Source organism: Drosophila subobscura, chromosome U, assembly GCF_008121235.1.
Source record: "Drosophila subobscura isolate 14011-0131.10 chromosome U, UCBerk_Dsub_1.0, whole genome shotgun sequence".
Lineage (NCBI taxonomy): Eukaryota > Metazoa > Arthropoda > Insecta > Diptera > Drosophilidae > Drosophila > Drosophila subobscura.
The window spans coordinates 7,076,752-7,094,767 of record NC_048534.1 but is presented as its reverse complement, the minus strand read 5'-3'; the positions used below and the strand labels follow the sequence as shown (position 1 = coordinate 7,094,767).

Below are 18,016 nucleotides of genomic sequence, written 5' to 3'. Positions count from 1 at the left end.
AGACATGTGCCGAAAAATTCAATTTTTTGTTGTATTTGGAAAAAATACACGCTTTCACGCTTTTTATTTATGTTACGACTTTGTACGCATGGTTGCTTAAACCAATCACTTAAACCTAAACTAACAGCCTTTCAATCTCCTGCTGAATGGACGTAATCTGCGACTTCAGCTGGCTGCCCTCGTTGGTGGTCACCGAGCAGGCCACAATGGGCCGGGAGACGCCACAGGCGCGGCCCAGCGCCTGCTTGGAGCGCACAAACACATACGGCACGTTCTTGTCCTCGCACAGCAGCGGCAAGTGGAGCAGAATCTCAATCGGCTCCGTGTCGCCGGCCAGCACCACAATGTCGGCCAAGCCACGGTTCAGCGTCTTGGTAGCTTCGTTGGCGCCCTTGCGCAGCTGGTTGTAGTTGAGTGCCTGCTGCAGCAGATTCATTATCTTGGCCGTCAACTGGGCATCCGCCAGGGGGAATGCTTTCGGGTTCACTTCCTCGGTCTGTGGGAGACGGTAATATGTTAATTTTTCACTTTACCAATGTTTGGATTGATGATTCTTACCATGTTAAAGGTTTTCTTAGTTGCTTGTTGGAATATTTTCAAAATTAAATGCAACCTCTCGGCTTGTTGCTTCACTGAGGGCAATGGCGGGCGGTAAATAAAGTAAGGAAGCGCTCAAAACAAAACACGTGCATTGGGACAGTGTTACCAAATCTTGTGGTCATAAAAAAGCTAAACTGGAAAAAAGCTAGATTAAAAAAATACATAAATAGCCAGATAATTTTGATGGAGACAAAAAAAACGCCTAATTGGTCATAAAATGCGCATAAAATACACAATTCTAAATTTGTGCGCTTTCTAATTTGTGAGACTGTGCTGTAATTGCAAAATCATTTCCCATCATCGCCTAAAGCCATTTCAATGCTGGGTCTTGAATCCAGACATGACGCGGTTTTTGCTTGCATGTATATCTCAGGCATTTTCACCTTACATTGTGAATTATTTCGTTAGCGATAGTATAAAAATCGATTCTTCTGAATTACTTCGTCAATGATAGTATAAAACTCGATTCAATTAAATGCTTCAAATGGAAACAATACCATAACGTACTTAAGTAAAGCATACAAATACGCAAAGATTGAAGATGTTCTGTAAAAGCAAAAATAACTCCAAAATATCTTGGACAAATGGTTACAATTCCCGCTACCCGGGAATATATCCAGCAAATTGAAGAATGCAAGATCTTGTGAGAAAATAGCTAAATTGGCAACACTGATTAGGGAGAGTGTGACCGCGGAAGTGTCGATAAAATATACCGTCAAACCCTGAAAAAGATACCAAAATAAAGCTTCTCATTTAAAAAAACCATGCAAATATACCCTACTCTCAAATCAATTTTATCTATTTTACTATTCTATTTAATATTACTAGCTTGCAAAAACTTTTGACACTAAAACAATAATATAATCCGATTGAAGAATTAATTAAGCTTATAAATACGCCTTTTTATTGGATTGTATACCTAATGACCTTACATTTAACAAACTAATTACTTCACATTTTTACATGTCAACATGTTAGTGAATAGCGCGCGCAACAAAAGATCAAAATAAATGGTTTACACCTTATTTTGAAACAATACAATAATGGCAAGTCATGGAAACTAGCCAAGGTGGAGAATTAATTCATCAGTAGAACAAAAGTATGGTTTTTCTGCTAAGAGTCCCAAAAACTGGCAATGTTAAGAAGAATATCAAAACCGAAGAAAATGTACCTTTATTCATTGTTTTGAGATGGGATATTTCAGAGGTACATTTCGGGTCGAAAATGTTCGCTTCAAGTACCAGGGCGTTTGACTCACAATTGAGTTCTACATTCGAGCATGAGACGGGATATTTCAGATGTATATTTTTCGGGTCTAAAATTTCCCTACAATTTGACAATATTTCCCAAAAAAGTTCCAAATCCAATAGTCAAAATTTCCATTAAATAGCAATAGCAAAGCAGTAATGATCGTTCAGTCTCTTTCTCGAGGAGGGAAACAGGAGAGAAATTCCCTGCTCGGTTAACAGCAGATGAGAATTCCCTGACAAAACTAGAAATTGCTGCATCAATAATAAATACTTTTAAAACTTTAAATACCACATATACTGACTTTTTAAGGCGTTTTACTCATAGTTGCGTACTTAATTCGTGCACGAGACGGGATATTGCACAGGTATATTGTGGGTCGAAAATTTCCTTTCCCAAAAACAACAGATTGCATTGCCCATTCACAATAGTCAAAGTGAGCAAGTCACAATCGTAAAAATGGCCAAGTCACAATAGTACCATTCACAATTCTTATCGCGTGGTTCTGCGCGCGCTCCGATAACAAATAAATCTTGGAAAAGCACAATTTTGGATAACGTATTTCTTTGGAGAGCCAGGCCGAGAGAGCAGAAAAGAGTGTGAAAAATAAAAAACAATCGGTTCGGCGGCAATACGGGTATTTTTAATCTAAGCTAAAATCGAAAGAGAAAAAGTAAAATATATACGGGTAAAGCCGAGTGCTAGAATCGGGAAATTCAATTCAATATTTCTAAATGTGTTTATAACTCGCTAGCAACGTAGTAAATAATATTGCGAAAAGGTAAATTTATTTTATTTCCCCAAAGAAGACGAAGCAAAGTCAAACAAAAGCAGAAAGGAAATGAGTGTAAAAAAATCGATTGGATAATCTGTGTACGTGTACGGCACTGCGTTTGAGTGTGGTGTATGTGTGTGTGGCTGGTTTTTGTGTGTATGCGTGTGCGTTTGTTTAAACTCGAGCGAGGCGAGTGGCGAAAAATGTAGCACAATGTGCAATAAAAGGCAATTTACCTCATTTAAAGTATGCACGAGAAAACACCTAGCACCGCGGAGAATACTCTGCCAAAAGCAAAGCCGTAAAATATTCAACCAGAAGCGCAGACCCAACACACACAGGCACACGCATACACCAGCAACAGCGTGACACTCGCGCTCGCACACGTACGCGCGTATGCAAAGGCAAAAGTAAAACAAAAAAAGCAAGCAAAAACAGAAACAGAAATGTAGTGAATGTGCAAAAGCAGAATCATCAGCAGGAAGGTGTCTGTTTGAGGGGGCAGGGGCAGCGGCAAACGATTTAATAATTTAAATAGACAAAAAATGCTAGTGGCTGCAAGTGTATGTGTGTGTGAGTGAGTTAGTGAGTGCGAGTGAGTAGGTAATATCCATGCCCTGCCTGACCATCAGCTGTTTGACACTTGACACGATCGTCATCTCTCTCCCTGTCCCTCCCCCACTCCATGACTTGTGTGTGCGTAAAGAGATGAAAATAGCAAAGCCACGCAAAGTGCCAACAAAGCGGTAAAAGAGAAGAAAAAAAGAGACTTACAGACTGAAAACAAACTGCGAAAACAGTGAAAAAGAAAAACATGGCGTACAACATACACTCCCCCTCTCTGTCTCTCTACCAAATCAGATGCTAATTTTTCCGTGTTCTCTCTCTTCTCTTCTTTGCAGCATCTCCCATCTCTGTCATACATTTACAAATCGCGCGACTAGGAATTTATCTAAAGTGTAAACCAAATGCTAAATCTAAGCCGATAATCTAAGTGTAAACTAAGTGTAGGAACCAATACGAGAATTTAAACGCGTCTAAAACTGAAACAAAAACCAAAAACCAACAAAACAAGAGACAAAGTGCAAAGCAAAGGCAACGCGCGCGTGACCAACCAGCGACAACAATTTCCTCTCCTCTCCGTGGTCCTTTAGGTCGGCAAAATAGCTAAATCCATTTTGCAATTCTTAAAAAAGAAGAAATCCCATCATAGTTCGACATCGGGCGAGGGCAAGCTACAGCAGCAGTCCAGCTACGAGGAGGAGGGCGTCGGCGGTGGAGGAGGACCGGAGCAGGCGGCTAGCAGCAGCAGCAGCTCGGCTGGGCCAGGAGGAGCAGTAGGAGGAGGCGCCGCCGCCGCAAGCCAAAAGACAACACCACCAACGGCCGCAGCCGCAGCAGCATCCGAAGGAGGAGCAGCAGCGAGCACGACAGACGGAGCAACAGCAGCAGCAGGAGCCTCCAGTGAGGAACAGCCACAGGTCTCTGCCAGCGCCACGTTTCGACTTTCGTCGCTCACGGGTACAATCTCAAAGATGGGAAACAACGCGACCACGTCCAACAAGAAGGTGGATGCCGCCGAGACGGTCAAGGAGTTCCTCGAGCAGGCCAAGGAGGAGTTCGAGGACAAGTGGCGACGCAACCCCACCAATACCGCCGCCCTCGATGACTTTGAGCGGATCAAGACTCTCGGGACGGGCTCCTTTGGCCGCGTAATGATCGTCCAGCACAAGCCCACGAAAGACTATTACGCCATGAAGATCCTCGACAAGCAGAAGGTCGTCAAGCTGAAGCAGGTGGAGCACACGCTGAACGAGAAGCGCATCCTGCAGGCCATCCAGTTCCCCTTCCTCGTCTCGCTGCGCTACCACTTCAAGGACAACTCCAACCTCTATATGGTCCTCGAGTATGTCCCCGGTGGCGAGATGTTCTCCCACTTGCGGAAGGTGGGTCGCTTCTCGGAGCCCCACTCGCGCTTCTACGCGGCGCAGATTGTGCTGGCCTTTGAGTATCTGCACTACCTGGACCTCATCTACCGGGACCTTAAGCCCGAGAATCTGCTAATCGACTCGCAGGGGTACCTCAAGGTCACGGACTTTGGGTTCGCCAAGCGCGTCAAGGGCCGCACCTGGACGCTGTGCGGCACGCCCGAGTATCTGGCGCCGGAGATCATTCTGTCGAAGGGCTACAACAAGGCCGTCGATTGGTGGGCGCTCGGCGTCCTCGTTTACGAGATGGCTGCCGGCTATCCGCCGTTCTTTGCGGACCAGCCCATCCAGATCTACGAGAAGATAGTCTCGGGCAAGGTGCGCTTCCCCTCGCACTTTGGCTCCGACCTGAAGGACCTGCTGCGCAATCTGCTGCAGGTCGACCTGACCAAGCGCTATGGCAATCTGAAGGCGGGCGTTAATGATATTAAGAACCAGAAGTGGTTCGCCTCCACCGACTGGATTGCGATCTTCCAAAAGAAAATCGAGGCACCCTTCATACCACGGTGTAAGGGGCCCGGCGATACAAGCAATTTCGATGACTACGAGGAGGAGGCACTGCGGATCTCCAGCACCGAGAAGTGCGCCAAGGAGTTTGCTGAATTCTAGATCAAGTTTTCCACCACCTCCACTCCACCCACATATTTGCAACCGCCACAACAACAACAAGAACAACAGCAGGACAGAGCAATTCCACTGCTCCTGCACTAGCTCCGTGCTACATTGGCTCCTGGAGTTGCTACTGTCGCCCAACTGCTGTTGCGGCCTGGCGGACCATGTCCTCATAGCCGTAGCCGCCGCCGCCGTCGTTGTCGTCGTCGTCGTCGTCGTCTTGTCTATATGTCTACTTCTACTTGCAACTGCAACTGCAAAAAACAGCCACAACAACAACAACTACTACTATCTACGTCTACGTCTGGACATATGGTTTATGTCTATATCTATGTCTACAAAAACCAGCCACATGCCCCACGTATCGAACTATCTAATCACATCAACATAACACAACACAAAACAACACAAAAACATCGCTATATATTCTACTACATTGGATTTTTCACAACAATTTGCATAAATGTGAGTACATTTGTTATAAACTATAGACTCTAAGGCCTTTTTTGCAATACGATGAGCAGCTGAACTTTCGATCCGGAAAAGAACGAGAAGAAAAGGAAGAGAGCAAAACTTCCCCTACATATAGAAGCGTGTATAAATCACAGATTAAAGAACGAACTTCTGTAGGAATGTTTTAGGGAAAGAACTTAAAAGATAGCAAAAGAAAACTCCAAACTTAAATGAATCACTGAGGAAAGAACTTCTTTATAAACAAATAAGAATATCAGTCACTTTTTCGGGTAGGAAACCCATATGCACGATTTCTTATATGAAAAACCTATCCCAATAGTTAGGAATACTTTTATAATTTCCCATTATATGTATGTAGTTTATTTCATGCATTTACTAACTTTGGTTATGGGTTACTAATCCCTTGACCATGCGCAATCTTGAAGAGCACTTTCATTACCATAATTTACCTTCATACCATAATTTATACAACATTTTATACACACTTAACACTTCATTATTATATATCACTTCATTATTTGTATATTTATAAAACCTCTCGCCCTATTTATGCTTTCCCCTGTACCATTCTCTTTTCTCATAAGTATTTATATCTTTATTTGCACATAGTATATTTTCTCCATTATTATTTCATTATTCTGTTTATTGTCTACATATCTCTATATATTTTTCCTTGAACTATTATTATTATATCTCCACTGCTTTATTCATTCCTACTAGTATAAACACCATAGCAACATATTCTCTTATGTTAATCTATTGCTTCTATTATTAAAAGCATGACTACCCCATAGTTCGAGCCACCATAAACCATATTGCATAATTGAATGTTAATCTATTGACTATAAATAATATTAACCTTTTTCGTAATGAGGTTTCATTTGAGTAAGCGCTAGGGTAATTCTCCACTCTCCTCTCCACTGCACTCGTCATTGTTTGTTGTGTGCGACTTTTCTCGCATGTGATTGATGGGACGAGCATCAGTCTGATTGATTGATTGCTTTGCTCGCAGGCTAAGTGCGTTCCAGAGAGTTTTCGTTATGAGACAAGAGCGGCATGGCATTCCTCAGAAATTTGTTTGTTGGTTGCTGTTTGCACAATACATGGATCGACACGGCATTCTTTTTTAATTAGATTCCCTCGAACTTGTATATTCCGTATTCGATGACTCGTACATACCCCTTGGTTACTACTTTCCGATCTATATACGTGATGTATTCCACATTTTTCCGAGTATTTCCTGGCAACAGATACGGAGACGTACCATTACGGCTAGTTAGAGCTCCACAATGTCTATAAGTCATTCGAAAAGAGTGTCTTATCCTCTGGAATGACAAACAGCAGACAGAATACTGATAATATTATTATTTGTTGCCATGGAATGTGCTCGCAATTCACACAACTTGATGGGGAAAACCCTCTCTTTGTGTCCGTTTTTATTCTAATTTATTTTCTATTATCTTTATCTGTTTTCCTGACAGAGTTTTAGCAAATTACTCTATTCTAATTCTCCCAAGGAATATTCACAATTGACCCATTTCTGGGGGGTATATACTCGTAAATAATTCGTGCAATCCGAAACCAAAAACTTTGAACATGAAATATTATGAATACTTTTTCATTTGTCGACTTTTGCGTGCCCGCTGGCTATTAAGTAAAGAAACTACCACTCTTTTGGCTCGTAATTAATAAATTAGAATATTTTTGATGTTCCCCCTTTACCCTCCGCAAAATTTGCGTGCAAATGCCGCATAAAAATCATTGGAAAATTCTGTGGCAAAAACTTGTAAATTCTTGAAAGATCACAAAAATATATTGAGTGACCATGACCTTTGTCTGACCTTTAGCCAAGCCTCTGCGGCCTGTCCCAGAGTGTGTCTAAATATCTGCCATCCCCGCTGTTTCGCTTTATTTATACCCTGTACGAATCGTATATTTCCATGTGACATGTGTGTCTCGTCTACAAATTTTATTGGCACCAATTATAATTGTTGTTTGTTGCTTTCTGTTTTGTGTCGCTTGGCTTTCTGCTGAAGCCGACACCGACGACGACAACGCTGAGGAGAAGGCCATCAATCATTTGTTTTGGGCCAAGTCAATTACGATTTCGTTCGTAGTCATGGGTACTAAGTACGAGTATTTGAGCATTAGGCATTTAGGCATTAGCCTTACTTATTTACCTTAAACGAAATGTATTCCATGGATTTTCTGATTGTTTATCAATGGGAAAGGGTGCGATGAAGAGTGGAAAGTGGCGGGGTATCCGGTACAGTGAACGCTGCATAGAGAATAACTAGAGCAAATATTTATTTTGGGCATTATCGACCCATACAAGTGCCAAGTTTCATTATGATCTGAGAATTTCTAGAGCCTGCATCGTTTTGGTAAATGTTTTAAAGTAGGTTTGTTCTTCTTTGCATGACTTTTCGGCATTTCGGTTTATTTGGAGCCAAAGTTCAGGTCACAGCTGGAGGTCGCCCCAAACTTGTTCTGAGAATTCGCTCTGCACGCCACACACTCTCAGCGACTCGACTTGCTCCAATAAGCAGCGCGTAGACTGTAAGCCTTAAGCCAAAGCCAAGCAAAGCAGCTCGTAGGCTGTAGACACGACAAGAATGCAGCTGCCAACGCGCTTGTGAATCTGACGACGTTGTCTGGCCAATTTTGGGTCTATGAACACAGAGGTGGTGGCGGCTCCGGGGGGATCTCAGCCTTGTAACAGTGCCCTCAAAACGGGGGTTTGCCAACACGCACGCGCCACAATCCAAAGAAAATGTTGGCGAAGAGCAGACAATGCTCGCAATTAAAGGAAGGAAGGAAGGCAAGAAACAGCAAAAGAAAAGCAACGAAAACAATTATGAAAGAGAGCTTGAGAGTTTCCCAAGAATTCAATAAGACAAATGTGTTTTCTGGCTCTCCAGTTTCCCAACGCTCAACATTGCTAGGGTTAACAGAGATTTCCACTACCAAAAACAAAGAAAAGAAAAGAAAAACTGCTGCTGCGCGGCGTATGAGCAATGCAAATCAGAAGAGAAACAAAACTCAAATTTTTATACCCGGTACTCGAAGAGTAAATAGGGTATATTGTATTTGTGCGGATAACGGTTGTATGTAACGCACAGAAGGAAACGTTTCCGACCCCATAAAGTATATATATTCTCGATCAGCATCAATAGCCGAGTCGATTGAGCCATGTCTGTCTGTCCGTCCGTCCGTCCGTCCGTCCGTCCGTCCGTCCGTCTTGTTTGTCGGCTAGTTCTCAGAGACTATAAGAGCTAGAGCCACCAAATTTTGGCACCAGACTGCTGTATGCTCACACTGAAACCAGTGTATTTCAAAAATGAGCCCCGCCCCCTTCCGCCCCCGCAAAAGGGCGAAAACCTCCCAAATCTACAATTTTGAAGATAACAGAAAACTAAAAACGCCATTCCGTAGGGAATTACCATGTCTATCAGATCACCAAATTGGGATCCGATTGGATCATTATTATAGCCACAATGAAGAAATTAATTTTCAGTGGCCAAACCCACTCCGTCCCGCAGCATTCACACTCTGCCTCGCGCTGTTTATGGCCTCTGCCCCTACACGTCTCTGCCGCTGCCTCTGCCGCGACTCTGCCCTGACTCTGCAAAGTGTGTCTCTAGGGGAGGGTGGCGAGCTAAAGGAGCGTGTTGGCGTGAGCAGTGTTGTTGATGTAGATGACAGATGAAGAAAAAATGTAAAATTTGACAAATAACCGCTAAGATGCAGATGTAGTACTGAGTGCCGGGTATAAAAGTTGTGACGCGTAAGAAGCGTCTCACACGTCCCTTCTCGTCTTATTTTATTTTATTTTCGTTTTTTCATACGCAATGAGAATAAATTAAATGTGCTTTTCTGTTGCTTATTTTGTTAACTTTTTCGTTGAGGTTTTTCGGTTTTTTTTGAGGTTTTTGCAAACGGGTTTTTCGCAGTCGCCATCCCCTCTCTCTCTCTCTCTCTCTCTCTCTCTCTCTCTCTCTCTCTCTGAAAACGTTAGGGGAGTGGCATTTAAATTGAGACAACAGTCAGTCAGTCAGAGACCAGATCCACCACACAGAAGCAGAGATCCACACGGAGCTATAGTCTGAGCACCACCGGCAAAACGAAGGCAAACTGCGAGCAAAATCATTTAAATATAACGCACACACGTCGTGCCCGTCCGTCTCTCTGTCTCCCTGTCTCCCCTGTCTTTCGGCTTCGACTCGTCACCGTCGTCCGCAGCCCTCTTTTCGTGCTGTTTTTGTGCTCGTTTTAATGCTTCTTTTTTGTTTCATTTGTGCAATTATTTTCGTCGTTTTTGCTTTCAAATTGTAGTCGCTGTTTATTTACTTATTTTTACTTCTCGTACTTTTCGCCCCGATTCTCATAGCCATTGAATGAATGGAGGGTATGGGTATATGGGTATATGGTATATTACGCTCTTCTCTATCTCTGAGTTGAACCCTTTGCTTGAGACTAGAGAGTTATCTCACTCGTTGCGGGGTGTGTGTGTATCTATGAGATACAAACGTCCCCATAGTCAGTTTCTGTAGCTGTCTGTCCAATGGCCGGCAGGCAATTTTCATTCAGAATTTATGAGCAAATAAAATAGAATTGAACATGGAAAAACAGTGCCACAATGAAAATTGAAAATTTCTCTTTTATTTTGTGTTTACTTGTGCCGTTATTTATGGGCAGGTATACATATGCAATGGAAGGCAAGAGAAAGATGAATGACTCCCAAAACAAAGTTGCAGCAGAGGGGTAAAGTTTTTGGGAGAGACACAGAGAGAGATATTCTCTCAGACTTCGCTATCGAATTTCTGGGAAATGGACTTCATTCATTTCAATTATAATCGAAACACTTTTGCCTTCTATTTAATGGACATTCGATTTCTCGAACACTTTTCTGAATGCCGCGATAAGGAATTGGCTGGAAAACAAATAGCGGACAACCCATCGAGTGCTGCAGGGAGGGATGGAGGGTCATACCTTCACTTATCAGTAGAAAAACAAAACCTATTGACGCCACTTGTCATGCTAAAAGAAGTGCTAGCGGTATGTCGTGGTGGGGGGTTACTGGATGAAAACTAAAACAGAACTTGGGAGGCAACACAGCAAAAACAACAGCAGAAACAGCTGGCGATAAGAATGAAGGAGGTGCAAGGTGATTGTTGGGAAGGGGAGAGGTGGGAGGGTACACGCAAGTGGTGGCAACAAACAAAGGTAGTTATTAGATTCATTTATGCAGCTCCCACTGCTCCCTGCCCTCTGTCCCCCAACGAGCCGCTCGCTCTCTCGGGTTAGGCGTCTCGGAGAGGTTCGCCTTCAGGCGTTTTCCCTTGTGGCCCCCCCATTCATTGTCTTTTGTTTGGTTTTTAATTTGTTTTGTTGGTTGAATGATGGGTAGTAGAGGCTCAGAGTGGGGGGTAGAAAATGGGTTAAGAGTATGCACATCACCCCATCCCCTCCCACTTTGGGCTGGCCTGGCATAGTTTTTCATGGTTACATCATCATCGTCGTCGTCGTTGTAGTCGTCATTATCATTGTGTTGGGATGCATTCATTATCATCATGTGTCCTGATAACAAAAGACAACAATAACAGTACTTTTTATTGGCCCCCTCCTGCTCTCTCCATACCCTTTCCCTCTTCCTCCACTCACTCGATGTGACGGCGAACATACAATTACAGTTATAGTCGTGCGTCTAATTGAATTTGATAAAAAGAAAGAGCGGGAGAGAAGCAGGGGAAGAGGCAACAGCAGCAGCAGCAGCAGCGGAGGGGAATACAATTAGCGGGGAAGAGAGCGGCCATCTCTCTTGCACAAATTCAATAAAATTGACATGTAATCAATAATAATATTGTTGCCAGAGAGAGAGGATAAGGAAGAGAGAGAGAGAGAGAGAGGCTCTGACATTGAAAGAGGGCGGCCCACGGTAGAGGAGAAAGAGAGCGGGGGAAAAGTTAAACCTGGGACCAGGTGCCAGTCAGCAGAAAAAAAAGAAATACAAAAAAAAATGTACAGAATATAATTTTATTTCAAGGGTCGCAGAATTGATACCCCTCTGGCAACTATTTAATTTAGGAGACACGCGTCAAAGGATGGGAAGAATGCTTTTATTTGCGGTAAAAATGTGCCCATAAGCGAACGGATGCCTTCCTAACAAGACACAACACAGAATACCCTCACCTCCTGCCGCAAAGGGTATATTAGATTGAATAGATTTGTTGCCTATTATCGCCCTAGTCCCTGCCTCCACCCCACACAGCGCACGTAGCGTAATTATTGATTAATTATTTCTATGTGTGTGCCTCTTTTTTTTACCCAACAGAAATTACACTGCGCCACGGTGAGGCGAGTGGGGCTAAGGGACTGCCTTCTTTTAATGGAATCATCAATCTTTAGAGAATGACAAATACACTCTACCCTGTAGGAGAGTGTAGATTGGCTGTGAGTCGGAAGGAGGGGCAGGGGCATGCCTAATCATTTAGCTCTGTTTTTCTATTTGACATTTTTTGTGTGCTCGCTTTTGTATTTTTCTCTCTTTTTAATTGGGTTATTACGCATTCATGACGTCAGTCGTTTGACATTCTTCCACTTACGCATTTGCGATGATGATGCTCTTTTCGCATAAACAATTCGTTGAATGTCCTTGACCTATAGACAACTGCAGTGCCCGACGATCTCCCGCTGCGTTAGTCGTTCATTTGAGTTTTGAAGGTAATCCCCATCCGCAGCCACATCCCCTAGAACCGCATTGATAATTTATCTAATTCTCTATGCACTTTACCTTGGATGCCATGCCACCGCACCGCACAGCACCGCATGACGTATACGCAACATGTTTTGCTTTGCATACATTACGCATACGTACACGCAGTGTGGGCCGCTGCCATAGAGTGAATTTGTATGCCCCTCAATTGTCGAATGCTGCCAGCAGCAGATAAATGTAATTACTGTCTTATCATAATTACCAGAGGAAAAAAAAGAGGAGAAATAATAATGCGATGAGGGAGAGAGAAATAAGAATGATGACGATGGATGATGGCGTTTAAGCTTCTCAGCTGTGTTTCATCCACAGACTCCCCCGAACGCACACTCACGCAGTGCACTCAATTCCCTCCGTTCGTCCCTCCATCCCCTGCTCATTTTTCCTGGAATATTTCTTGTTGCTTCTGTAGTTGTTTCAAATTTTAATTTCATTTTATTGCAGCGCACAAATTGTGCGCCATGTCGCCCCCGGCGGCGCTGTTGCGTGTAAGCCCCCATCCATCCCATTTTCCCCTCTTGTGTCCATCAGTCCACCCATTATCCTCCTCAGTGGCTTCCTTAGCCAGTGTGCCCTGTGGCTGTGTGGGCGGCATGTCAGGAGCGAGAGAGAGCGAGAAAGAGAGGGCGGCTCGAAAAAAATTCTCTCTGAGAATTGAGAGGATTCGTCCATCTATCCATTTTGAAGCCCAGAATTGTGTACTCTTAAAAGTTTTTTGTGTTGAGATGAACTATTTCTCTCATGGAGTACTGTTTGGTCTGCCCTCGCAGGGTGTAGGTGCGTTTGTGTGTAATGTTAATTGCCTTCATGCGCGCGCAAGACAAGTTGAGTCTCCTGTTCGTACCCCCATCCACCTCATACCCTTGTCATCCTCTTAAACCCTCGTGCTGGCTGCTGCCTGCTGCCTTGCTGCTGCCTGCGGGCACCACAATTGACCCCAGACCAAACCCAATCCTGCACCAAAGTGTGGGTCCTGGCCTGAGTACTACCGTGTCTTGCCTGGCCGTGCCCCTGGTCTTTAATTACTTTCGTAGTTAATTCTGTTACAACAAAAAGCGAAGCGGGGCATGCGGCAGTGGCAGAAAACAGTAGCAACAGCAACAGCAACAGCAACAATGACAATGTCATTGCAAAAATTGAAATTTGCTTTTAATTTGCGCTTCTCCGCTCTTGTCGTCGTCGCTTGGCCCATCAGCTTTCCCAGTTTTCTCTGCCCTTGCCCCTCTGGTTGTCTCTTGTTTCCGCTTCCTGTTCATTCCGTTTGACATTTTCTCTCTGTAGTAATGCTGCTGCGGAGCAAACGAGAGAAAATATGAAATGGAAAACGTATTTTATGCATATACAATTTCTTTAATTGATTTGTCTTGAGGGCCTCTATCGATTTTCCCTTTTTTCCTTTTCTTTTCTTTATCTTTTTGTGTGGTGTCATCCCCCAGTGCCATGTCCCGTGCCCCATGCTCCTCCTTCGTGATGTCTGCGCTTTCGCTTGGCACGAAAATTGATTTGATTTCAAAGCCAAAAAGTTTATTGACATTAGATACGGCGTAACGCCGCATCGATTCTATTCGTACTACGATTATAGCCCCAAAAAGTTTTCCACACTTTGTTTTACGAGCGACAGAGCTACATTGATGGGATAGATAATTGGCATGTCGATTGCCGATCCCCGATCCCCCATTTAAGGTTCAATTCCATTGAAAGGGTATGCTAATTAATGATGAGTATTGCTGTGGTCGTTCCTTGCATTTGTTTTCGCATTAAACAAAGTTGAAAGTTCAAAGCGAATGTCTGTCTGTCTGTCTTTCGGAGATGAATGTGAGAACAGAATATTGAGAAATGAAGCAACGAGAACAACAAAGCACCGAAAGCCAAAAGTGAATTGCAAATTGCAGATCTCTTTTCTGTTTTTACGTTTATTGAACCCTCGAACCAGATAGGAGAGGGGTGGGAAGAGTAGGAGCACTAGACTGATTGACCAGCGGACAGAAGTCCGGAGAGGAAGCTGCTGCCAAAGTCAGTGAAGCGTAAGGGCAGATGGGAGTATGGATGGATTGATGGGAGCGTGCAATGGTAGGGGACCCTCCTCCCGGTCAAGAGTGCGTTCGTCAACATTGAATGTTGTTCAGTTGAAAGAGTTTGAATGGAATTTTTATTGAAGATACTTTTTGTTTATTTCTTGCAATTTCAAATCTATAAAAAAATGCTGGATGGAAACTTTTCTACTTTTGTGATTCTCCTATTCTCATATTCTCCTGCTGTCTATGAGAGCTTCTAGTGTGACAAGTGTTTCCTCATTCCCTTGGAATCCCCTTGAATCCCCCTTTCATTAGCTTTCTGTTTCACCTTGTTCTTATCTGTGTCTCTCTGGCACTGAGATATGATACGAACATATCTGATATGAAATGATATGAAATGCGTGGGCTTGGACCCTGTCTCCGCCTTTGAGACAGAGTTAAGCAGCTGACTGTGGCGGTGGGTGGATGGGTGGCTCAACAGACATTTGACATACTTCTCTCTGGTCTGTCCACCTCTCTTTTTCTCTCTTGTGAATTTTATAAAAGGCCAAACGACTGGGTTACAGCAGGTGCTCGTTCGCACAGGTTAGCCGCCCCTCTGTCCCTCTCTCCATCTCTGGGCAATCTTTGGGGCTGGGCCTGGGCCTTCAGCTGAATATTTGATGGGTATCTACATGGCACAAACTGCATTTTAAAAAGTGTGTAATTACCGACCAGGGGAAACCACTCAACAACCGACTGACTCCTTGACAAACTGACAAACAAATGGACGAAGGGAATGAATGACTGACTGACGGACTAACTGGAGGGACGAATGAATGTGGAATGTGTGTGGATTGAGTATAAAAATATGAACTATAAATAAAAAAAATGAATAAAATCGTGCGTCGTACGCCATTTGCATGAGTGAGTGCGTGGGTGGGTGGCTCCTCGTCTGCGGTTATCGATGTTTTCTGTATAAATTATATAACATAATCATGTAAATATTTATTTTTTGGGGAAATCTCAGGGTAATGTGTAGGGTGTGTCCCACTGCATTCCAAGTGCAGTTTTTCGAGGATAAGGAACATCTGCCTCAACAATCAACTCGTTTTTATAATATTTCATATATTCATGTGTGTGAAATATACATATTCATTCATTTATAGATCGTGTGTATGTATGTACATTTATCTAAAGATATTTTCGGTCTTGTCCACTCGCAGTGCCAGTGGCTGTGGTCCTCTCAGTCTTTTTGTTGATTTATTGAAATGTTTTTCCTCTTGAATTTTGGTTTTCTTTTTTAGCAGAGGGGGGATATTTTTCTTATATAAATTAATTTATTTCATATGATTTAAGTATCCGTTGTTTTCTGTTGGAAATATCGTTTGAAAATACATATATTTTATATATTTTGATTGTTCTCTTTGTTGGCAACAATTTTGTCATTGCCTGTAGGTCAAATATGTTGCCAGACATGGAGCCAACTATTTCTCCTTCTAAAAGATATCTTTCGTTACCATCCATAAATGCCTAAGAGTATGAGTGCACCTCCCACCTTTGGCGCCGTCTCTTTGGTCTCTGAAAAACTCTTTTTGTCTTGCCTTGAGGTGGGTGGGCTGTGCGAGTGTCCACTCACTTCAAGGCCACTCTCTGTTCGATCTCTGGACAAGTGAAAGTCTCTGTTTTTGGCCTCACGTAATGTGTACTCCCATTAGCCATTAGCCCGGCTTGAGTCCATTAGCCCTCCCTTAAGCCCATAATTTGTACGATTTTTTGGCTTTATGTAATACGAGGCCAAGAGCCAGAGACAAAGCCAGAGATCTCTTGTAATTTCAATGCCACAACTTCGCAGACAGAGGGGAGCAGAGTGTGTGGAGGGACACTCGAGAGTGACGACTGCGTAATGCTATATGTATATTGCACCTCTCCAATTTCAGATATATGTTCGTTTGTTTGTTCGTATCTATTGTATACAAAATACATACGTATCTGTATCTTTATGGGTACACCTTTGCGTGGGTGCAGCGGTTGTTTCGGCGGTGGCTGGGGAGTCAGTGACGCTTTTTGTTTCAGCGATAAAATGCCGCCTGAAAATACAACCAACTTTTTTGTATCTTGTTATTCTTTTTGTTTTATATCTTCATAAGTGTGCGTGTGTGTATCTGTCTCTGTGTTTTGTACAAGAGATTTAATATAGCACGCTGCTGTGGCCCGCTTACGTCATAAGCTGTTGCCCCACTGCCTCTGAAAGAGATGGAGGGCGATAAGGGGGGTTGGCATGGGTGGAAGCATGTGCTGGAGAGGCCTGATAAGGCGAAAAATCTATAAACCTTTTTACATGCCAATATGCTTGCAGCAGCAGACACAAGCGGGGAAATGTTTCCACCTGATGGATGCGGCAGGTGCTACTCCTGGAATGGGAAATGCCTTCCACTTTCCTCAAATGGGATATATAAAATGGAAAGCAGTTCCTGAAATGCAGAAGGTAGGGTGTAAAAATCCCATCAGATCTATCCCATGAATAGCTTAAAAGAAATTTCATTTTATTTCATTTCATTTTGTGGCAGAAAAAGTTGTACTCTGTAGAATACTGTAACCAAAAATGTAATTTCTGTCTAAAACCCACTCATTTTCCTCAATCACCCACAAACGCTTTTACTTGCATGACTTTTCCGTTCTATTAACTTTTAAGACTCTTATCAAAAGCCCCAAAAAGTGATGACCTTGACCCAGCTCTTCGCGTGTCAAAAAATAGCAGAAATAACAGAACTACCAAAATTATTAATAGACTCTCAAAAGTCATGAACTTTGAGAGTTGGAGATTCGGTGATTAGTTTTTGGTGAGTGATTCGATTCGATGCGAGCTGTGACTATGAATATGTGAATATTTGAATATTTTACGGATAGCGGAGGAGGTCAAGAAACCCGAGTAGGAAGTAGATATACAAAACGAGACCGCATTCAAGGCTGATCGCTGAACGGATCGGAAGAAATATCAGCTGCTGAACGAGGCATAGCAAATTATGCAAATTAACTCCTCTTATTTTGTATACTGATTAATTGTATCTTTCAGCATGAACCACTAAAACTGCAACAAACTACAAGAACTACAATCTACAGGTGGAACAGTGTTCCTCCTCCTCGAAGCCAAACCTCAGCCGAAGCAGCCTTTTTGTCTAGAGACCAGCCAGAAAGGGCCAGAAGCGGGATGACAGGATGAACGGAAAGGAAAGGAAAGGAAAGGAAGGGAAATGAAAATGAAAATGAAAGAATGCCCAAAATGGAATAGAAGCCCAAATAGAGATATAGAAATAGCAATGGAAACAATTACAAATGACTTACATATAGATATTCATTCATACATATAGCGTATATAACCACGAGACTACAGATATTTAGTTGTAACGTAGTTTAGTCTTATAACCGAAGAAGATGAATTGAGAAGAAAACGCAGAGAAAGCGGAAAACAAAAGGAGAACAAACAAACGTAGAGGAAATCCAGGAGAAAAATCATCATCCAGAAAAAAAGCAAGGGCTAAAGAATTTCACA

General features: G+C 43.0%; 2 protein-coding genes across 2 annotated transcripts; one reads left to right on the top strand and one right to left on the bottom strand.

Annotated features, from left to right (window-relative positions):
• Positions 1-29: 29 nt before the first annotated feature.
• On the bottom strand, positions 30-716 carry LOC117900322 (NHP2-like protein 1 homolog). The gene is made up of 2 exons (XM_034810654.1): positions 559-716; positions 30-496 (listed from the first exon to the last, which is right to left on the bottom strand). The coding sequence occupies exons 1-2, from the start codon at positions 559-561 to the stop codon at positions 116-118; spliced, it is 384 nt and encodes a 127-aa protein (XP_034666545.1). The 5' UTR covers positions 562-716; the 3' UTR covers positions 30-115.
• Positions 717-2,324: 1,608 nt separating this feature from the next.
• Positions 2,325-17,698, top strand: LOC117900317 (cAMP-dependent protein kinase catalytic subunit 1). Its single transcript, XM_034810646.1, has 3 exons — positions 2,325-2,629; positions 3,526-5,688; positions 17,540-17,698. Exon 2 carries the CDS (start codon positions 4,159-4,161, stop codon positions 5,218-5,220), a length of 1,062 nt encoding a protein of 353 aa, XP_034666537.1. The 5' UTR covers positions 2,325-2,629; positions 3,526-4,158; the 3' UTR covers positions 5,221-5,688; positions 17,540-17,698.
• Positions 17,699-18,016: the final 318 nt, after the last annotated feature.